Source organism: Phlebotomus papatasi, chromosome 3, assembly GCF_024763615.1.
Source record: "Phlebotomus papatasi isolate M1 chromosome 3, Ppap_2.1, whole genome shotgun sequence".
NCBI lineage: Eukaryota > Metazoa > Arthropoda > Insecta > Diptera > Psychodidae > Phlebotomus > Phlebotomus papatasi.
In genome coordinates, this window is record NC_077224.1 from 39,942,376 (window position 1) to 39,965,708 (window position 23,333).

Sequence of the window (23,333 nt, forward strand, 5' to 3'; positions counted from 1 at the left end):
TGCTCTTAAATCCTTAAATCTGCGAACTAGGATCATCAATTTATCACCAATTGTGTAGGTAAAGTTATTTTATCGTAAAATTATAATGAAGTTTAGTTCCACTTAAAATCAAGCGATAAAAAAATGCATTTCAAAGTTACCCCATTTCAAAGGTGCCCCACTTCCCCCTAAGAATGCAATGAAAATGCGTAAATTAACGAAAAACGGTGAGGCTACGGCGAGCATTTTATTGTCAATGTGATTGTGCCGGAAAAATGTAATTTTTCACACAAATCATAACAATATTTCATTAGTTAGTATTTTCAATTTCTACCTAATTTTCAATTTACGAAAAATTAAATCGTAGAACCCAGTTTTTTATTAACCTTCAAGAGATAATGGGTTGTCAGATGAATTTTAAAGTTTTCATTTTCTATTTATAAAAGACCTTATTAGCTCTGCAGAAAATTTTCTTGATATCTTGATTTGATACAAATTTAATATTAATAATTTTAGTTGCCAATTTAATTGAAATAAATCTTTTTATGTGTACTATGCAAATGTAAACTAAACTGCATGCAATCAATTTAACTGTGAAAACAATCCCTATTGAAGACAAGAAGTAAGTTAACAATTGTTAGATAAACATCCTTAAATCAATGTCCTCAATACGAAATTGGTATTTGAAGTAAACTCCTATCGTGTCCAATATCTAAATCAATTTGTGTCTACAATGTAATTGAAACTTTAAGAAAACCCCATAAACCAGTTCAGTTGACAGAGGAAATAAATACTTTTGTCAATAATGAAAAAGGTGCAATTTCCAATTTCAAATAAATAATTGAATTGAATGGAGCGATTTCCCAGTGCGATAAAATATCCGATTGTGGAAGGAAATAACAGGGTTTTTTGGGGAAACGACTATGTGCTTAATAATAGTGTTGGAAAATAGAACAGGAAAAAAAGAGAATCGCACTTACAACTTCTTGAAGGGAAAATTGCTTTCCTCTCGCAATAATTTCCCCATTGAGCGCCACAGCAGAGCATCCATTGAAGTAAACACGTTGACCATCGCACCCTCTCAAATTGCTGAACAAATAAGCCCCTCCTGCTTTATACGTTGCATTCCTTATTAGGTCCGTTGTCACATAGGCCTTACGAAGCTGCATGTAACTCCCTGAACTGTTCACAATGATTTCCACACCCGAGAGGGACATGTCAATGTGAGTACCTGGTGTGGAAAATTGACAAATTGTGTGATTGTATTTGCGGTATGAGGAAAAGTTAATTAATTTTCTGCAATGACATGAATAACAATTGCAATATTTGCATACGCACTCTTGGGATTCCACAATTCCTCGCATATTTCATAGCCAATACATGTGTCCTTTGTGGCAATAACAGCATCACCAATAGGGACTGTTTGTTGTCCCGTAACCGCCGAAATCATCCTTGGCAAATAGAAATCTTCCGTGGTGTAGGCTTTTTTCCACATGGAAAACCAACGTGTTTCACGATAGCATCCATCATCGCAATTTTGCATTTTAGGCCTAATAAGTAGGATTTTTCGATTGAAGAACACAACACGGCAATTGTACGAAACATTTCTATGTTGAATAGGCATTCCAACATCTACCAAAATATTCTGGCAGAAGGTAGATGTTATCAATTCCAGCAAAACTTCCCAAGAATGAAGAAAAGTATCTGGTTCAAGGAAATGATCCTCGCAACTGTATCCACTGTTAAAGAAATTTCCCAATAGTTTCACGAGTTTCTCCCACATAATTACAACTCTTAACCGTTGAAATGAGGTATACTATCCGTTTTAACTTGAATGATATGCAATATTTGAAGTACACTGAGAGAAATCCAAAAAAAAGTTAAAGAAACATTCCGGAAATGTTAATTTTACCCTGCAGTATTGATCCGAAATCGGTGTAAATATTACCCTTTTTAGGTGTATTATGTGTTAAAGTTACCCTTTTTTCATGTTGATTTTATCCTTAAAAAGGTGTAAAATTAACATTAAAAAATGTTGATATATTTTTACACCCGAAAAGTGTTAAAGTTATGACGAAAAAAAGTTAAACGTAGCCTCTTTTTTCTCAGTGTAGATATAGAGACAAGAAAGCTATTCCGGTTATCTAAATTAGTTCAACACTTTTCAGATTGTAAAAGGATCAACTAGATTATCTATGACTGACACTATTATTATCTAAATTTCAGTAAGTGTCCCAGCTATGGAACTCATTCAATATTTTAGCGTTATCCAATATTTAAAGTAGGGAGACAAAAATAGATCGACAAAAATAGATGGAAAAATTATAGAAAGAGCAACTAGTTTATCTATGACTCACACCATTTTCTGAATTTCAGTGTCTAAGTTACAGAACTTATTTGAGATTTTAACGATATCTAATATTTAAAATTAAGGTAGGGACACAAGAATGGACTATTCTGGTCATTGAAAGTCGTTCATCTTTTTCTTAGATTATAAAATGATCAACTAGAATATCTATGACTGACACCATTATGTAAATTTTGATAAGTGTCTTAGCTGTGGAGCTTATTCAATACTTTAGCGATATTCAATATTTCAAATTTAAGTAGAAAGCTTAAAATAAATAGTCCGGTCATTTAATCTAGCTTGTCAATTTATTAGATTACAATGATTCAACTAGATCAACAACTATGACTTACATCATCAACAAAATTTCAGAAAGGGTGTCTCAGCTGTAGAACTTATTAAAAATTTGAGTTTATGTATACAAAATATGATGGACTGGCTGATCGAGAAAATTTCAAAATTATTCATTTTGATAAAGATTTAAAACCCAAGTTTCAGAAAACAAGTTTAAATGTGGAACTTGTTCAATATTCGGGCATTAAATAGCAAATAGTGCTAAATGCCAGTACGCAGAATCCGTTATTCGGGAAAGTCTCACCGGTCTCACTTGCCTACTTAAATAGATAGATAGATAGATAGATAGATATATTAATGTCTCATCTCAGTGTACAATGGTTCAATCCCTGGAATGAGAAGTGCCACCGAGGGTAAGGATACAGAGCCAGAGATGGCTGTTTGGTTTCATTGACAACGGTAGTAACGTAGTAACGGTATAACTCGATTAACAATGTACCACAAAACCATTTGAACTCCAAATGGTGTGTCTCGACTATTTAAATTATTATTAAAGGAAAGGTCAAGTATAATACACCTGTTCTTCTAAAGAGTTCTTCCCTTCCGCTTAATTTGTGACGGCACTGAGAGAAATCCGAAAAAGTTAAAATAACATTCTGGAAATGTTTATTTTACCCTGGAGTATTGATCCAAAATCGGTGTAAATATTATGCTTTTTAGGTGTATTAGGGGTTAAAGTTACCTCTTTTCATGTTAATTTTACCCTCAAAAAGGTGTAACATAACCATTTAAAAATATTGATATATTTTTACACCTAAAAAGTGTTAAAGTTATGAGCAAAAAAAAGTTAATCGCACCCCTGTTTTTTTTCTCAGTGGGGGCAACTTCATTATCAGTGTTTCACAGTAATGTATAATTTCAAAATGAAGTACCACGACTATTAAAAGTTATTAATACTTGGGATCTTAAACATTAAGCAAACTACAAAAAAAGTCTCACTCGTAACTTAAATTGTGATTGGACTGGAGTACTCGATTATTGGTTTTTCATACTACCATCGAAGTTCCAACGAAAATATCTTGACCATGGAACTTATTCCATATTTAGGTTCATGATAGCTTTTACTGGTAGTTATTACTGGTGAATAAATATGACACAGTCTTTTATCGAAAGAGATCCATCTTCCTATTGAATTATTACGGGAAAATGCTGTATAATGTTCCATATCGCGGTATTAATTCCAAAAGGTGTGACTCGACTGAGGAACTTATACAATATTTTTGATCCATATATATCAAATATTGTTGTAGGACAAAATAGAACAATCGTTCATGGAGACAAAGTCTCACTTTTGATTTTAATTATGATGGGAAACATCACATTATTAGTTCTATCTGGAGTACCTCAACTGTGGAACTTATTCTATACTTTGGTTTTTAAAGTAATAAGAAGGTTCTATATACACTGAGAAAAAAGAGGGTGCGATTAACTTTTTTTCCTCATAACTTTAACACTTTTTAGGTGTAAAAATATATCAACATTTTTTAATGTTAATTTTACACTTTTTAAGGGTAAAATTAACATGAAAAAGGGTAATTTTAACCCCCAATATACCTAAAAAGGGTAATATTTACACCGATTTCGGATCAATACTTCAGGGTAAAATTAACATTTCCGGAATGTTATTTTAACTTTTTCGGATTTCTCTCAGTGTAGAAAAGATTCCTCCCTGTGGAACTTGGATTATAGGATTTTGAATCGAATTGTCACATCACAATCTAAGTGGAGTGGAGCAGTCGATTGAGTAATATAGGTGATGGGATATCTAGATTACCCAGATGACCAATGATCCACACAAGTAGCTGTCTCGATTGTGGGACTTATTATGACCGAAAAATATATATTTTGGTCCTCGTTGCTCTTCTGACATAGTTTCAGATTGAAGACTCACGATTTCCAAATTTTTTGAATGTTTATATCCAGATATTCAAATCAAAAAATTAGCAAATGAAAAATCAGGAAAAGTCTATCCGAGAATATAAGGCTTATTGCATATCTTACTGAAACATTCCACATTTAAATATTACAAATCGTCTTATTGATATATACCTCATTTCAACATTAACATATAAATATTTACCAAATCTCAAGTTCTGGCCCTGTTCGATATGTCGCCCCCATTTCCTTGGCCTCGACAATCGATTGGAGAATCCTTGAGAGATTCCCCTGAAAGTCCAAAGCCCATTGATTCAGTGTGGAAACAGCAACAGTCACTTTTCTTCCCATTATTCTTCCTTTTTTTTACTAAATTCGTTTATCGCCAAACTAGAAAGAAAACCACAACATTAAACACTGTCTATAATACTTGGAATAGCTTTAACTTTAAAGTCTCATAGTAACTCAAAATTGATGGTTAGAACTCTATCGAATAAATAGTTATTTCATTGCCATGGATGCAAATGTGACGATATATATGGGTAATTTATCAATTGAGCATCCTAACAAAGAGCCTGCATTCCCAAACAAGTTAGAATATCACATCATTTTATGGACAATGTGTCTGTTTGATGACATAAATTTTTCCCCTCTGAAAAGCCCAAAGTCTTCAGTAAAAGCTCATTTTTATTGTCACATTTCTACAAGATATATTACCAGGAGAAAACGCGAGGAATTTCCACAAAGTAATGGTTAGATAGTGAAAAGAATTTACCAACACTCAGTGCATCCATAATTCACTTCATGTGTCATGATCATTATCGCGACTAAGAAGTTGGAAAAGAACTTTTCCAAGAAAAAAAAAGGAAATGTCCATGAAATAAACACATAAATTCAATTGAAAACGAAGAAAAAATATCCTCACGATATCAATAAAGTAGACGTGGAACGTTAACAAAAATACCTCAAAACAATTTACACATATTCCAGGAAATAATTTTTCTTCCTTTTTCTCCAAAAATAGACTCCTCGAAGGTAAGATAGTATCAAGGGATTGGGGCAGAGAAAAAAATTCCTACAAATCTATCGGTATTTTCATGGAAAAGCCTCCCCTCAAATGGAAAAGAACTTTGGGCTCCTTCAACATATATGAGTTTTATGTTCTTTATTGACTAACGTGATTCATAGAATATATTTCTTTGTCGTGTTCGATTAATGCTTTCTTTGAACTCATACATATAACACATAGACATAATAGCATAAAATAGTACAGCATGCAAAGTGGGAGGAATTAGTAACTGAAACATTTGCCTTCCTTTTAATTCTCGATTGCAGACGTTTTTTTTTTGCGATAAAATCGAGATAATTATAGATTTGCACAAAAGAAATTGGAGTTGGAACATTCAATATGTGATAAACATTTAATTACAAATGTCAGAAATAGTTCTATTTTCTGAAAATGATAGAAATAGATTTTTTTATTTGTGTAACGAAATCTTTCAGTCAATCAAAAGAGTTCATGCAAAAAAATACACGTGCCTCAGATATTAATCTTTAAATGAATTTAATGACTTTTCCCCAAAAAAAGTTGTACAACAGAAAACAACCACAAATTTTTAAGAATTAAACTTAATTATTTTGCACTGGTAGTAAAATTTTATTTTTATCTGGAAAATGGTTTTCACTGAAAAGATTATCTCATTCATTTTATCACTTTTTAATAGTAACATTGGAGAATATTTTATTTAAAACAAAATGTTTATTGAAGTCGCTGTAAAAAGGGTAATACAGCTATAGATACAAAAGTAAAGAAAAATATATCACGAAAAAGGACAAGTTATAGGGGAAGGTTTTAAACCTTCGTACTAAAAAAGGAATCCAAGATTTAAGATTTTTTACTGAATGCCACACAAACCGAATCAATTATATCACTATGTCAAAAAAATCTCTCACTTATTGGGTTCATAATTCTGCCTCACAAAATTCCCGGAAGTCCTTGGATTTTCCTCTACAGGAAAATGAAAATGTAGTAGCATTTTTTACGAATGTATCCGGTACCAGAATGCTTCGTACCATTTTTTCTCACCTCTGTAGGCCTCATTTTCCCCGAAAACGTTACACCGGAAACAAAAATTTGGGCATCACTACTTAGATGGAACTTTCATCTACTTCTTTTAACTGTTTGTAGAAGGTATCACGCATTAAAAGATCAATTTTAAGCTATTTTTCTAACACTTGTTTTTTGCAATCGGAAAACCATGTTTTGCCTGCATTCTGACAGTCAGTTCAGAGCTCGGTTAGGTGTGATTCTCTTATAATCACACCTATTGTAATCCTCAGATTTTCTCTGACACCTCCAAACAGTCTTACAGAACATATTTCGGACACAACTAATTTCAAAAATGACCAGCCATCAATTTAAAATGAAATGTGGAAAGTTTCACTTTAAAACAAGGAAAATTTTATGAAAAATACTCGAAATATATCAAAGTGGCAACAAAAGAATCACATCTACCTTAAACAGTCTAGTTTCATCACTGCACAAATCAGAAAGAAGCAATCACACCTATTGTAATCCTCGTAATTTCTCTAATACTTCGAATCAGTCTTACAGAACATTTTTTGAACATCAGTGATTTTTAGAATTACCAGTGATTAATTTAAAGTTAAATGAGGAAAACTCCGCTTGAAAACAAAGCAAATTGTATGAAAAATGCTTAAAACGCACCGTATGGACAATGAAAAAATCACACCTACTATAAGCAGATTTAGGTTTAATGTTCGATTTGACAGAAGTGAAACAAAAACATCTGATGAAGTCTCACTTTGCTGTGAAAGTGCGTGTTTTTCTTCGAGATTTTCTTGAAAAATGTTGCAATCGTTGTAATATCACAATTTTCTTGTCAACTTGTTCAGTGGAATCTCTGGATGGGTCAAAATTTCCAGAGCGTCGTGCACAGTGTGTCCCAAAACAGTCTGGAATTCACAGAGTTGGTAGTCAATGATTTTGACTGATATTTTTACGAACTTGCACTGAAGGCAATCTTTGTGAACTTTTCTTCGGCCACAATTTCACCCCCTTCTAGCGAAAGATTTTCACGGTAAATATTAACCCTGATAAACCTTCTATAACTTGGAATGTTGTTTTTCTTCGAAAAGACTCTTGAAGCGTGAAAAAATGCATAAAATAATACACATCAGAATTGCGATTTTAGGCCCATTTTTTATTTTTGCTCCTAGAACCCAGGAAAAAAGGCCTAGGCTCCCAAGGTTGTCCGGAAATGTGAGATGTGGGATTAGCTATAAGAATATATGAGCATGGATGATATTTATTTAGTAACTTGAAAAAAAATCAACATTTACGAACCTGCGACGTTACGAAGGTGCAAAACCTTCCCCTATACAACACTTTTGGTGATAATTTTGAGTTATTGTCTTACAAATTCTATAAACATCGTAATAGTTACTAATATTACGTGAAAAAATTTCCAGTTTCTTCAGAGTAAGTGAAAAATGAATTTAGCGGAAGTGTGCCAAATTTCGGACACTTTCACATAAGCCTCAAAGTCCTAAGTTTGAAATGTAATACTTTCAATACAAATTAAAATATTATTTTACTTCTTCTTTAGAAGTGTTATTTTGAGTCTTAAACAGTAGATTATCACATTCATTTTCTTTAATTGTTTTTAATTGTTTTTTTTTTTTTTTTTTTTTTTTTTTTTTTTTTTTAATTGTGCCCGTGTGGTTGGGGTACCCATCGGGCGCGTCCCAGGTGGCGGATAGGGAATGGCTGTAGTTGGTTTTAGAACTGGCTATAGTTTGTTTGGAAATAGCTATAGGCACGTATCGGCATCTTTGCGTCTACGAGAAGTCCTTAGTGAATACTAAACCGCGGACCACCCCAAATCCCGTGTCTCCTGGGTAAGGAGGCCTGTGCATCAGGTTTGCACCCTGTTGTCACAGTAACCTGTCAGCAAAAAAACACAACAAAGAGCCTCGGATGTCGGACGGATTGCACCGGAAACGACCTACGCGAGACAATGGACAAGCTGTTGCTTCAACCGCTGGTCCCGGGGTCGGAGGGCACCAGAGTAACGGAAGAGGCTCTGGAGTGACATCAGGTTTGACAAGCCTACCACGACGACAACGGCACTTCAGAATGGCTACATGGAATATCTTTTCACTCACAGGGAAGCACCAGGAGCTTAAGAGCGAAGCAAAAAGATTCCAATTAGATATAATTGGTGTTTCGTCTACTAAGCAAAGAGGTAGTGGAACTGTGGATCTTGAGGAAGGGTGGCAACTTTTCCTGTCTGGAGTGGCACCGGAAATGTCTGCACAGGCGGGTGTGGGGATACTCACAAGCCCTCGGCTGTCAGACAGGGTTTGTGATGTCTGGACACACAGTGGGAGAGTGATGGGTATCAAGATCAAACTTGAGAGATCTTCCCTGGCGGTGTTGCAGGTGTACGCACCGAACGCATCGTCAGAGTACCCAGCTTTCCTAGATGAAGTGGAGGAAGTCCTGAATAAGGCATCTTCTGAAGCGGATTCAGTTGTGTTGTTTGGGGATTTCAATGCCCATGTTGGTGTTGACTCTGAGACATGGAGGGGTGTGATTGGGAAGAACGGGGATAAGAGTGAGAACCCGAACGGTAAAATGTTGCTGGATTTCTGCGCAATCAAAGGTTATTCGATCATGAATACCTTTTTCCAGCACAAGGAGATTCATAAATACACCTGGGAAGACACAAAACGAGGACTTAAGTCAATAATTGACTTTGTCCTGGTTCCCGGTGTTGATAGAAGAATTGTCCAAGACGTTCGAGTTTTTAACAGTGCTGAACTGTCAACTGATCACCACCTGCTCTTTGCAAAAATTAACCTCAACGAAGATCCTCCCGCTCTACCTAAGGGTAAGAGCAAAGTGCTTAAATGCATTAGGTGGGAGAGTCTCAAGAAGAAAGACGTTGAGGAAAAATTTGTGAAGGGCATACAGGAAAGGTTTGAACAAATTCCACAGTCTCCTTCTGACATAGAGGCTGAATGGGCCTGCTTCCAAACAGCCATTTTGGCCTCGGCTACAGAAGCTTGTGGCGTTAAGCGCATTAATGTGACGAACAACGTGAAACGGTCATCTTGGTGGGGAACACCGGGAGTAAAAGAAGCCGTTGGAGAGAAAAAGAAGGCTTACAAGTTGTACATACAACGTAAGGATTCTGATTCTCGTGATCGTTATGTTGAGGCGCGAAAGGCTGCAAAGCTCGCAGTTAAAGCCGCTAGAGAGGAGGCGTGGAAAAAGTTCGGTGAAAAGCTGGAGCTTGACTATAGGTCGGCAAACAAAACTTTCTGGCAAACAGTCCGAAGACTCCGAGGGAAGAAGAGCAATTCCATCCAAGGAGTAACATCCAAGGAAGGGAATCTTCTGACCAAAGAGGAAGAGGTTTTAAATCGCTGGAAAGAGTACTTCTCAGAATTGCTCAATCCTCAGCAAGGCACTGATGATGACGTACCCAGGAGTAAAGGCAGGGAGGAAAGTAGTCCTTCAGAGAGTGAAGTCCTGTATGCGATTAGTAAATTGAAGGATGGAAAAGCTGCAGGAATTGACGAAATACGTCCCGAAATGCTAAAACTCATGGGTATAGCGGGTGTCAATTGGCTCACGCGTGTCTTTAAGGTGGCTTGGCAAAGTGGGAGAGCACCAAAGGACTGGCAAGTTGGGGTCATTGTACCCATATTCAAGAAGGGAAACAAGAAAGATTGCTCCAATTATAGGGGAATTTCCCTTCTGAGTTTGCCCGGCAAAGTGTATGCCAAAATCCTTGAGAGAAGATGTCGAGAAATAGTCGAACCCAGACTGGGTGAGGAACAATGCGGTTTCAGACCTGGTAGAAGCACCACGGATCAGCTTTTTACCCTGAGGATGATTGTCGAAAAGGCTTGGGAGTATGCAATTCCACTCTATGCTTGTTGCATAGATTTGGAAAAAGCATATGACCGAGTACCGAGAGAACAACTTTGGGATGTACTGCACGAGTACGGACTGGATGAAGAATTGGTAGGAGCCATTCAGTCATTGTACAGAGACTGTAGTAGCTGTGTTCGTGTAAACGGATCCAAATCGGAAGGTTTTCAAGTGAGTGTTGGACTGCGCCAAGGGTGTGTTCTATCACCATTGTTGTTCATAATATACATGGACAAGATTATGGAACGCAGTCGGGGGCGGAATGCGATTCGTATTGGGGATTTCAGGGTGAGCCATCTCCTCTATGCAGATGATTTGGTTCTTTTTGGATCTTCCGAAGAAGAGCTTCAGCGCACACTTGACCGATTTGTAAATGTTTGTGCCGAAACAGGTATGAAGGTGAACGTGGGTAAGTCGGAAGTAATGGTGATTTCCCGACAATCTGTGAAATGCACTCTACATGTTAGTGGAGACTCATTGACACAGGTGGAGAAGTTCAAGTATCTCGGGGTGTTATTCACGAGTGATGGTAGGATGGAGGCAGAACTCTCGTCGCGAATCGGTCAGGCTTCTGCAGTAATGAGGGAGCTTGGCAGAAGCGTGTTGAGGAAGGTCGAGCTTAGTCGATCGGCTAAATTATCGGTTTTCAAAGCTGTGTTCATTCCTATTCTCACCTATGGTCATGAGATTTGGGTAATGACCGAAAGGGTAAGATCGCGAGTACAAGCTGCCGAGATGAGGTACCTTCGAGCGGTAAAGGGAATCACTCGTAGAGATCGAGTGAGGAATGTGGCCGTTCGTGAGGAACTAAGAATCGAGGAGCTGCTTCTTCGGGTTGAGAGATCACAACTTCGATGGTATGGACATGTTCAACGCATGAATGAAGAAAGATTCCCCAGAAAAGCTATGCAAGCCATTGTGAGGAGACCTCGGCCTCGAGGCAGACCTAGGACAAGGTGGCTGAATCAAATTCAGAATCTTGCCTTGGAACGCCTCGGGATCGAACCCGAACATCTTCCTGAAGTGGCGGAGGACCGACAGGCGTGGGCTGCTAGATTGGATGTCATGGGCCCGCGACCCCAATAGGGATAAGCGGTTGAAAATGAATGATGAATGAATGTTTTTAATTGTGCTTAAAATTTAAGAAAAAACCAATGATGAGCCCAGATAAGCTTATGGTAGCTGAGATTCTTTACAAGAAATATTGAAATGCGTGCAGCTCGAGGTTCTTGCAAGTCTAAATACTTGAAAATTTGATTATGAACAATATTGTGAATTGAATTTTAAGGGGTAAAGAATTGCGTCGAGCAAATGGTATCTGTTTCGGCCACCGAGAACAGTTTGCTCGATGCGATTCTTTACCCTCAAAATTCAATTCACAATTCAATTTTCATGTATTTTGATTTGCAAGCACCCTCAGTTGCACGCACTTCAAAATAATCTGTACAGAATATCAGCTACCCTAAGCTTATCTAGGCTTATCACTGGTCATTTTCTATTTTAAATAGTCTGAGTGGGAAATCCAACAATAGAAGAAGAGTTCATTGAAATCACTTAATAATCTTTAGAGATAGAGTCCGATCCATAATGCCCTAGACACACTTACGACTTAAGCCGAGAGACGACTTAGTGGAAAACTATGGAAATGTGGTTTAATCACTGTTTCGAATATAATTACACTAAGCCGTCTCTCGGCTAATCCTCAGGTCTGTCGAGGCCCTAAGTGTCGGGATACAGTGGGTTACGGTACGGACAGATGGTATTCGCCTTGCTATTCACCATTGGAAGGGTCTCGTTTTTGGATACAATATACTAAAATTTCATCAAAATCGCTTCGTAAACACCGAAAATGCAGTCCGATCAAGATATTAATAATTATATCTCGGGTCAGGGAACATCGAGAGAGAAGTGCGACCCACCGTTAGGAAGGTCTCGACCTCAGCTACAACATACTAAAATTTAAAGAAAAGCATCGTATAGTTTTCGAAATATTCAATATATTTTCAACCGCTTATCCCTATTGGGGTCGCGGGCCCATGACATCCAAATTAGCAGCCCACGCTTGTCGATCCTCCGCCACTTCAGGAAGATGTTCGGGTTCGATCCCAAGGCATTCCAAGGCAAGATTCTGAATTTCATTCAGCCACCTTGTCCTAGGGCTGCCTCAAGGTCGACGCCTTCTCACAATGGCTTGCATAGCTTTTCTAGGGAAACTTTTTCTATCCATGCGCAGAACATGTCCATACCATCGAAGTTGTGATCTCTCAACCCGAAGAAGCAGCTCCTCGAGCTCACGAACGGCCACATTCCTCACTCGATCTCGACAAGTGATTCCCTTACCCGCCCGAAGGTACCTCATCTCGGCAGCTTGTACTCGCTTGTACCTTGTATTTCGAAATATTCGAAATTTGAATTTCGAAAATCCATTTTTCGATTAATCGGACCTTCGATTAAATCGAATGAAATTGGGGTGTCATAAGTGTTGTAGTACTCTACGAGAGCTTTCGAAAACACCAAAATTTGTCAAATTCCGATAATTAGAACCATTTGAAAACCGAATTTTTCACCTTTTTTAGCTCGGTTCAGGGGTGTTGGGGGGGGGCTTAGTTTTTTTTCAATCGAAAGATCTTTGGCTTAGCTATAACATACTAAAATTTGAGATCGATCGATGCCATAGGGACGAAGTTATTGAGAAAACAAAATTTGAGTGTTCCAAAATGGCGGAAAGGGGGGGGGGTGGTAGGGGGTATGACATCATCTACTTCTAGTAGCCCATCGACATTTAACCTTTGCCGAAAACTGTTTATCGATATTTCACTCCGTTCTCTCGCCAAAAGTGGTTATACGACGGATGGACGGACGAACCAGGGACGTCCACGAAAATCGATTTTGCTGCATACGATATTCGGGATTTTCGTGATCTATGAGTTTTAAAACGTTTAGATCCAAAATTTGGGGCCAATCTGACGAGGTCGGATTTCACCTCGGACCACAAAAGCTGAGATTTGTAAAGAATCTCAGCTAAAATGATTTATAGGGGCAGGGAAGGGGTTAAGAAAAAGTTAGGGACATGTTAACGATTCTTGAGTCAAAAAATTGAGTGGTTACTGTTCTCTCTGAGGGGTTCGAGCAGTAAAATCACGCCCCCAAACAATGGTCAAGAATTAATACAAAAAGAAGAAATAAATTTTCCAAGATTGTACATTCTTATACTAAAAGTAAAATTTACTATCGAGTAATAACAATTTAATAGGGGAAAGTACTCTCCCTTCGAACGTTCATGCCTTCGAATAATGTGAATTTTCTTTTACTTTTCCTAGAAGACTTACACATATCTATTAAATATTAATTAGATTATTATCCATTATTAATAATTATGTGATAATTAAGTAAAATCTCTTAGGGAAAATAGAACAAAATTCACATTATTCGAAGGCATGAACGTTCGTAGGGAGAATACTTTCCCCTAGTAGCGTCAGGTAAAATTAAAAAGAGGACAGTAAAATTTAATATCCTGAAATTAAATTACAATTTATTAGGGTAGTTAAGGTAATTCTAAATTCTTCTATTGTATATTCTACAATTTTTTAATGTCCGATTTAATATTCTGTTTCTTTTCTAATTTGTCAATACAATATTCAGTTTTACGATAATCATACCTACATATATAAAATTATCTACATAAATATTTTAAAACGCAGTACTAATATTTGTTGTAAAATTCTGTAAAAATATCAATATCAACAAACACCAGCGAAATGAAAATTTACCTCATTAGTTTTTTCGCTAAATTGCAAAAAATTTCAACAGGAAGCTACTCGACTTATCTTTCATCTCAAACCGTTCCCCACTACCTGATTGCATCGATGAAATAGGATTTTCAATTTTCTCACTCTCCCAAACGTCCTCATATTCCGCACATGCTGATTATATTAGCATAAAATCTATCTGAAACTCAAAAAGTTATTTTCTCAGGTGATTTGCAAAATTAACTCTGACTTGAATTCTTCCAAGAAAATCGAGAAAAACTTGCAATTTCCCATCGGAACCACCTCATTTCACTCAATTTTTCCATTATTGTTCTTTTTCTTTGTAATTCGTGATGGAACATAAAAAGAACATTTTCTTGAGAGAAAAAAAGTACAAAAAAAAATCGACACATTTTGGATATTTATTTTTAGATCCTGAGAAATTATATATGTAACATCAATATATGAATTTGAGCTTTTCTAATATTAAAACAGTTTGTGTATGGAAATAAATTGAAAGTGTGTAGAGTTCGTTGACGGCAAAAAAGTCGCTTGAACAAATCATGTTAACCCTTTCATATTGCCTAAAGAGTGAAGAAGACATGAAAGCTCCTACACTAAACATACACAAAGGTTCTATCGCAAACTATTAGAATAAATATTCACTAACATATTACTACACAATATACTTAAAGTTGTATTTTCAAGCATCATTCACGTGTTTTAGACTTATACATATAATGATTGTATGTAGAGGCATGTTGTACACAACATAGAACTTTCTACATTGTGGATGAATAAACAAAAAGAAGAAAAAGCCTCACTCAAGCTTTTCTGGCTATGAGGAGATACCGGTTATGAAAATACAATTTCATTTTCAGTATAACGCGAAAGTTCATCGTAAATAGACAGTAAATTATTTTTCACTATGAGACAGAAAGTTAAAAGTTTAGTTTTCAGTAAAAGGATTTGCACAAAATTCAACTACATCAAATCTACTAGATGAATACTAATTTATTCATCATTTTGTATACTCCACTTTTAGACTATTATAATCTTTATCTCTAAAATATGGTGTTGAACTTTTGCCAAATTGATCAAACTCAACCTCAATGAAATTAATGATGAAAGTTTCAAATTTGTAATAAGTTTATATTGTTGGCATAGAGGATATACTTGCCTCTTTGGCCCGAAGACTCACCAAAAAATTAAACATTATGTTGGGCAATTAACAGGAAAATTTAACAAAAATAAATAATGGATGCCCCTCTGGAGGAAAACTACAATGGTGGTGAGTAAGCTTTTCTCATAAAATTATCAATCTAATTCAATTATGATTGCCATAGTTTCAATAAAAATAATCAATATCGTATGATAATGTTTTTACAATAATTATTGACCTTGACCTACATTGCAGAAGGATTTTTTTTTCCCAAAGACACCAATTCCTTCAAATTCACCAATTTTCTATATTTATATTGAACAAACAATGACCTAATAGATTATACTATACACAATATTAGAGACTCTTTTTTTCTTCAGAGCTACCCCATTCGCATTTTTGCAATTCAAACCCATATAATTTGCTGCAAAATTCTGGTAAATTTAGATTCTGAAATTGACATGTTAAAGCTTGATTTTCATGAATCAGCATTTTCAATTCAAAAGATTTTCCACACATTTTATTTTCAGAATGATTTTGCGGTGGTTTTATGGCATTTTCAAAATTCACTTTGTCGTAAATACATACTAAATTAGATGCAATTCTTGCTTTAGAAAATATTTTTGGAAAAAGATAATCTATATTGAGGTTATTTACGTTGCAATATACATCAAAAGAAAATTTATTAGCTGCACAAATTTTGCAAACTTCAAGATTATAAAACCACAAACTAAATAAATCACACACTAATTGGATAATTGTTCCCATATGTAAATTAGTTGCATTAAGAACTTAATGCAAAAGCTAATGATAAGCTTAGATTAGCTTATTGTAGGTGAGATTCTTAACTTGAGTTAACTCGCAATGAATGCAAATTCGATTTAAAACTGAAATCGGGAATGCATTGCATATTGCGAGTCGAATTCGTTAAATAAATGCAAATAAATGCAAATGAACTCACAGAAAGATGATTAATGAGTGAGATCTATTTAGAATGTCCTCTCTGTAATTTTCTTAAAGGACTTGCTATTATCGGTTAATACGGAGTCCAAATAATTAAAATCAATTTATTTCCAATGTCATTATGAAAAAAACTAGTGACAAAGTCTAGATCAGCTTCTTGTAGATGAGATTTTCAATGTGAGCAAACTCGGATTGTATGCAAATTCAATTTGGAGCTAAAGTTGGAAGATATAGTTCGGCATTTTTGAATCAAATTTCTGAATAAATTCAAATTTTGAGTTTAAACCCAAAATAGGGTAAGTGTGCCAAATTTCGGCATGCAAGCGTCAAAGCCTTAAGTTTGAAATGTAATATTTTAAATTCAAATTGATTTTTTTTATTCTTTCTTCTGAAAGAGTGTTGCTTGGAACCTTGTAAAGAGTTTACCGTCTTTATTTACTCTAAAATCATTCTTAATACATTTTAAAATGAATAAAAATATAGACATAGCATTTTTGGTGCCCTATTTCGGCCACCTTCATTCTCATAGTTCCTTGCCCTTCGGGAATTCTTCCAATATATTTTTCACGTCATCTCGTTTGTCGAATCTACATTTTTTGTTATTCTTTTGCATAGTGTAATCTCTAGAGTACGTAAAATCTAAAAGTTCATGGAAATTCGAGGAACAAAAAAGGTGGCCGAAATTACAATCTGGCCGGAATTTGGCATACTTACCCTATAGAGGATTTGAATAAACTGACAAGAAGATGATATCGATGGCTTAAACTGAGAAATGAATAACTCACAAAAGACAAGTTTAACAGGACAGCGATTTAAAGCTGATATTTTACATGCTGAGTATAGGATTTTTAAGATTTGAAACCCCTATAACTAAATAATTAACTTTCATAGATAGGGGAAAGTACTCTCCCATCGAACGTTCATTCCTTCGAATAATATGAATTTTCTTTTATTTTTTCATAAAGGCCTCTACAGGAGCAATTTCTTTAAAAAATGTATTTTCAAAGAAAATTTGTCCTATCTTACTTAGTCTTACTTAGTTCTACGAAGAAAAAAAGAAAAGAATCTTACTAAGTTCTACAAAGTATAAATATTGTAGAAAATTATTGGATCTTCTAATCAGTTAAAGGTTAAAATCGTTGATTCTTGACCGTTTACCTTTTATAAATTAATGAATAAACAGTGAATAAATAGTGACAAAGTAGTCAAGTAAATTTTTAGGAAAATACCTTACAATTTCACAAATACAAATTATTAAATAAAAGTCATAATAAAAAATATTTAAATTTATATTATTATAATTTTTAATATAGTGCAAAAGAATTCTAACTTATTTATTGAATTCGATCCATAAAAAACTATTATTTTAAATAAAACAACAATTTCAATAAAGCATAATCTTATAAAATTTATCTTCATCAACGAAAAGTATGCCCAATCAAGCAAATAAAGAAAAAAAAGATACTCTATGGATAATTCTCCTAGAAAAAAAGTAAAATAAATTCTAGTATAGCGTTTCAGGAGACAACAAATAATAATTTATTATTTCTTCATATTGTATTGTTTTTGGTAATGAAAAAAAAAGAAACACGAATGTTCCATTGTAAAAAGGAGCTAAAAAATAAAAGAAACAAGTCCAGGCATTCCACCTTCTAAAATAAACTGGAAAAATGCATGTATTTATCAAGTATTGAATTATTGTTGTCCTTTGCGTGGAAACTTTGTTTTTGTAAAGAACAAGGACAAAGTACCAAAATTGGAACATCTCAAGAATACAAAAAATGATTTATGTTCTTTGAAAAAGGATATATTGCTTGAGTGTCTCGGTATTTCTATTTTTGGGGAAACATTCAATTAAATGCTGATTCAATGCATATTTTTAGATGGAAATGGTAGCTCTTTAATTATTTTCTGTTAATTTATTAATGGAATTATTTATTATTAAATTTAATTATTTTTTCATGAGAAAACAGTTTATTAAACTTAAAATTTAAATTCGAGCAAGTTTTAGATAATGTGAAAAACATAAAATAATATTCTTTTAGAAAAAAAAATTGTTAAGACATTATTAATGTTAGTAAAAAATTCTAAATTTTTGCTCAATAGGTCATAGAGGTTTTCTAAACCATCTTCTAACATGGTATAGTCCGAAAAGCTCTACCCAATTTACCAAAAACTCATTCCTTTCCTTCATGGTTTGATTTCAACTTATACCCGCCGAAAATAATCATGCAGTATTGTGATGTTAAAAAAAAGGTAACAAAGGATTGACACTATGTTCGTTCCCACGACAACGCCAAACAGTTTATCTATTGAAATTGCAATTTGTCTGAATTCTTCGGCATATTGGTGCGGTATAAGGTTTTTTCTATTTTCCAGTTGCGCAAAAAATCCCAGTGTTCCCAATTGGATTCTAACAAACTTTTAATCAAAGTGAAAAATTTAGCACCTTTTTGCACCACAATTGCACTAGTAAACTGTACAACTGAACCGGAAATAGTTTTATTTTCATTTCAAACTAACTTTCTTGTGGACAGCTGAAAGAGTGTACCTTCATGTGAAAATGAAAATTGATTTGGTAGTATTTTCGTGGAAAAATACCTTCATAATTTACCATGGTGGAACTTGAAAATATTAGGTTTAGGTATAAAATGGATTACAATCCACCTGAATAAGGATTTACTTATTCATTCATTACGTGGTGTTGTAGGAAGTACTAGTAAACATGTTTGGTGGAAATGGGTATAGTTGTAACTTTTCAGCCGGCAATCGTGTCAGATTCCTTCAAGCTCAACTCTTTCCAGTCTATACTTTCACGGCACAAGGTAAAAGGACGTTTCTAATTTTAGAAAATATTATTAAATTTTATAAAGTAGGAAAAATTGTGAATAAAATTTATCATAGTTCGCGAATAAATAAGTGATAACAACATTTGTTTTATTTTTTTTTTAATTATAGAAAAGAATAATAAATTAATGAAAATAATATCATTGACAACTTATAATGTCCTGAAGAAAAATACTGTAATAAATTTATTTAAAAAAAATCTTTTTTCATATTGAGCATTAGGGCAGAAACAAGCTCTTTCTTCATTTAAAGTATATTAATCAAATCAAAACACTTTGATATGAATCGTTATAGAGTATTATACTTTATTCTAATCGGTAACTCAACGAGTTGTTACATTTCGTATTTAATTAAGATTCCTTTTAAGGGAGAAAAGTGCAGAAACAGATATACCTAATTGTAATAAGACTATTTTAAAAATTAGATACTTAAATATTTTCTAAATAGATCCAGCTTCAAATTTTCCCATTACAAAATTTCATTTTAATATGACAAAAATTTTAAAATTTACAAAGTCATTAAAGCATTAAAGTGGCTTAAAGTATTTACCCCACTTTAGGTGAATTTATTCATGATAATGTAATTCTTAAAAATCAATTTAAACTACATATCTAATGTCTAAAATGTTGTTTTGAAACTTTTATCAGAATTTAAAATAAAATGTTAAAAATTCTTGTTATTAAGGGGTTGAGTGGGTCAAGAAGACTAAAAAAACTGCATACTTTCGAGCTCTCAAGCATAGAAAGAAGTAACATTTTAGCAACATTTTCTGAAATTTCCTTTTTAAGGTTATAAAAAAACCTTAGGATATGATTTTTGAAACAAAAAAATAATTTTCTGTAAACAAAATTTCTCAGAGTACATTCATCAGTCATCAAAAACTAAATATATCATATTAGTTAAATTCGTACTAAACAGTAATTTTTTTTAAACTTGATTACAACTTATTTTACAAGAGAAAATGTTATAAAATTTTGCTAAAAATCCCAATTGCATTAAAAAGAATAAACATACCTTTCAAGTACGAATTTAACTTATCAGCTAACAGGAGATATTTGGTTTTTTGATTCCCAATGAATACACTCTGAGAAATCTTGATATTTAGAGAAAAATTGTTTTTAATAAAATTGAAGAGCATTAAATTTCCTTCCAAACATGTCGACAACATTGATACTTCAAATTCGTACCCCCTAAGTGGTTATGTTTTGATAGAATTTTGGAAAACTAAAGTTTCGAGTTTTTTGGCGAACAGGTGTTTGACCGTCTGTGCGTCCGAGCTTTCCACGCCTAGAGCCCAATCGGTTAGAGAAAGAGTTGAACCTGTAGGGGACCCCTCCACTTCCTTTCAAAACTATATTTTTTTGTTCTTCTCAATTCATTTGTTTATTAATTATCTTGAAATATGGTTAAAGGAACACCTCTTGGCACTTTAAGAAATCAAATTATGACCTATTGGTACCCTATTGGGCCTATTGGTGTATCGGGTGTATCATTTGGGATATAAAATTGTAACACTCAGTCTTATAGGAAAAGGACGAATAATGGAAAAACGTTTTATTACTTGTATTTTATTAGATCTTATATTAAATAAATTTCAATACTTTGACCAAATTGTCAATAAGTGTTTCCTACTGAACAGGAATTTTTTCGATCCTAATCTTTTTATCTTTAAATTAATCAAAAACTGATTTTTCGTTATTTTTAACGTTATGTAATTTGCAATAAATAGTGTCGTCTGCTGTTAAAATTAGTAAATTTACTATTTCCAGGATTAGTAGAATTAGGTTTATGCGACAAATAACACTCATGACTTATTTCTTTGATTTACCGTTAACACCAAGATATATAATACTTTGATGATTTTCATATAAACACATTCATATAAAACTAAAGACGAAAACTTCCCTTAGGCAAGATTAATGTCATATGGTACTAAATTATGCTATTTGAAGTGAAATATGGCACAAGCATCGGCACAAGTTTTCTCTTAATCTTATAGCATTAATCTTATAGTTTACAAGTTATTGTGGGAAAGATGAAATTGCAGTAAGATCTAATAAAATTCTAGTTAGGATGTGTGCCAAATTTTCACAAAAAAAATAAATCTCACTTCTAAACATGAGAAAATTATTGTTTATATACTTCTCTCCTACAAAATTTATATACTTTTAACATGAGATCAAACAGCAGAGTGTGAATTCTCAAATCAATTTGCATGTCTCATCAAGTTATCGCAATTGATATAGTTCTGAAAGATGATATATACTGAACGGTACGACGACTGTGTGGTTCACTACACCTGATACAAAACACTGTCGCTTGGGAAAATAAATAAATTTTCCCCACACAAACACATGCGCTCTTTTTCCACCCATAAAGCACATTATAACACCAGAAGTGACTTCTTTTTTTCCTTTGTCAACATAAACCCACATTTATCATGACTTCTGAGGCTGTTGGAGTGCATCTACAAATCCCAAGGTATTTGGACGTTGGAGTCTTTGAACTTTTCGCATAAAATATTGACAAGTGGAGCTCAAGATATATAAGAACGATGTGCGTTTTTGCACCCAACACACCATTTACTAAACACCTCTGCTCCCCCAGAACCCCAACAGTTGTAGAAAATTCAAATGTGGCGAAAATACAAATCGGGAGACGATCATGAGTGTTGAATTTTCAGAGAGAATTTCTCACTCTGCGTTCTTCTCTCAAACACACTTTTCCTCAGTCTACATTTTCCACTCGTCCTATTAACACGTCTCTTGTGTTTTCGGAAAATTTATCGTCTCTGTATTTCACATAATTTTGGACGAAAGATAACTGAACAATATCTCACATTTTGTGAAGAGTTATAACAAAAAAAAAATTAATCTTCATTCTGACCAGAAAGAAGAACAATTCATTGTTTCTTAAATTTTTAATCCGTAAGAAAAGCAATTTCAGTAAATCAAGTGCAACTTTTCAAAATAATATTTCACGTGAAATCCAGCATAGTGTATAAACAACATTGTCAGTGAGAATATAATTGTAAATATCACACAGTTGCATATTCTTTCATTCTAAATTTAATATTTTATAGTGAAAACACTAATTGTCTCACAAAAAAATTCGATTAAAATTCCATCTTAACTCTCATACCGAATTCTTCATTATTTTACACCCACATCTCTCATTCAATATTTACCAAAAAGTCAAATTCAAACAAAAGGAGCTAAAATTAAATTCACATCTCATTGAGGAACATGTTCAGTGAAAATGCAAAAGAAGAAAGTGACTTTCACTATAGCCTTCCCAATACATTTTCACATACACTAATCTGAGGGATTTTCTTTTTTATTAGACTCGGAAAGTCTTTTCAATGAATTCAAGTGGCATTTCACTATCAAGACGAATATTTAGCTATAAAAAGAAATCACCTATAGTTCTTTTTGAAAATATTTTACTACAATAATGTTTAATTAATCTTTAGACGAAATTGACATAAAGAAGAAAAAATCCAATGTAAGGGAAAGTGCCTGCTTCGTACGATCCCAAGCTTCATAATAACTAAATTTTTCCTATGTTTCTGAATAAATGTGACTCCGCAATATATTTTAAAAACTGGGCACTTCCCCTAGTTTTTTTTTAAATATGCGTGCAATGAATCACATTTATTGATAAACATAGGAAAAAATTAGTCATTACGAAGCTTGGGATCCTACGATGCATGGACACTTCCCCTACTTCTACTCAGGCAATGAAAATTAAGAAATTAAGCAAAAATTAACTATAGTAAAATAAACATCAATTGACAATAATTGACACTATAAGAACTTGTATGATTTTGGTCACTGGCCTCTACACATTGGGAGCAATTTTCGTCAAAAATTGCGTTTTTGACAGAAATTTGACGTTTCCCCCTACAACGCTGCAGGGAATTTCCTTCAAAAAAGCAATTTTTGACAAAAATTGCTCCCAGTGAGAGTAGAGGCCATAATATCTTTTTGTTGTTTTGAAAATTCTTCTTTAAAAATTTACTTATTTGAAATATAATAATTGGCTATCGAGCATTATAACCAATTTTTTTCTTAAATGTAAGTAGGAAAAAAA

The 23,333-nt window shown here is 34.0% G+C and overlaps 3 protein-coding genes across 9 annotated transcripts in view; 2 read left to right on the forward strand and 1 right to left on the reverse strand.

Moving 5' to 3' along the window:
• The window catches only part of LOC129805591 (glutamine-dependent NAD(+) synthetase), a 71,780-nt gene that overhangs the window by 14,712 nt on the left and 33,735 nt on the right, over positions 1–23,333 (reverse strand). For all 3 annotated transcript variants that reach the window (XR_008752096.1, XM_055853624.1, XM_055853623.1), the window contains exons 2-4: positions 4,761–4,945; positions 1,318–1,718; positions 960–1,210 (exon numbers count right to left, since the gene is read on the reverse strand). Coding sequence is in view for 2 of the 3 variants with exons in the window: in XM_055853624.1 (XP_055709599.1) it covers positions 960–1,210; positions 1,318–1,718; positions 4,761–4,906 (798 nt within the window). In the remaining variant the exon portion in view is untranslated. The remainder of the gene's footprint in view (positions 1–959; positions 1,211–1,317; positions 1,719–4,760; positions 4,946–23,333) is intronic.
• On the forward strand, positions 8,556–14,395 carry LOC129806691 (uncharacterized). The gene is made up of 3 exons (XM_055855460.1): positions 8,556–8,676; positions 8,746–10,128; positions 14,331–14,395. Exons 1-3 carry the CDS (start codon positions 8,556–8,558, stop codon positions 14,393–14,395), a joined length of 1,569 nt encoding a protein of 522 aa, XP_055711435.1.
• LOC129805583 (cytosolic carboxypeptidase Nna1) overlaps positions 15,178–23,333 on the forward strand; it is a 42,195-nt gene continuing 34,039 nt past the window's right edge. For 4 of the 5 annotated variants that reach the window (XM_055853610.1, XM_055853604.1, XM_055853607.1 and 1 more), the window contains exon 1: positions 15,178–15,560. In XM_055853610.1, the coding sequence (XP_055709585.1) occupies positions 15,527–15,560 (34 nt within the window). In that variant the 5' untranslated portion in view covers positions 15,178–15,526. The remainder of the gene's footprint in view (positions 15,561–23,333) is intronic. The other variant, XM_055853609.1, reaches the window with a different exon arrangement.

Coding starts and splice junctions, on each gene's coding strand:
- LOC129806691 (XM_055855460.1), top strand. CDS start 8,556: ATGTCGGACGGATTGCACCGGAAACGACCTACGCGAGACAATGGACAA. Junction 8,677..8,745: donor AGGCTCTGGAGTGACATCAG/GTTTGACAAGCC, acceptor TTTCACTCACAG/GGAAGCACCAGGAGCTTAAG. Junction 10,129..14,330: donor TGAAGTCCTGTATGCGATTA/GTAAATTGAAGG, acceptor AAATTTCAACAG/GAAGCTACTCGACTTATCTT.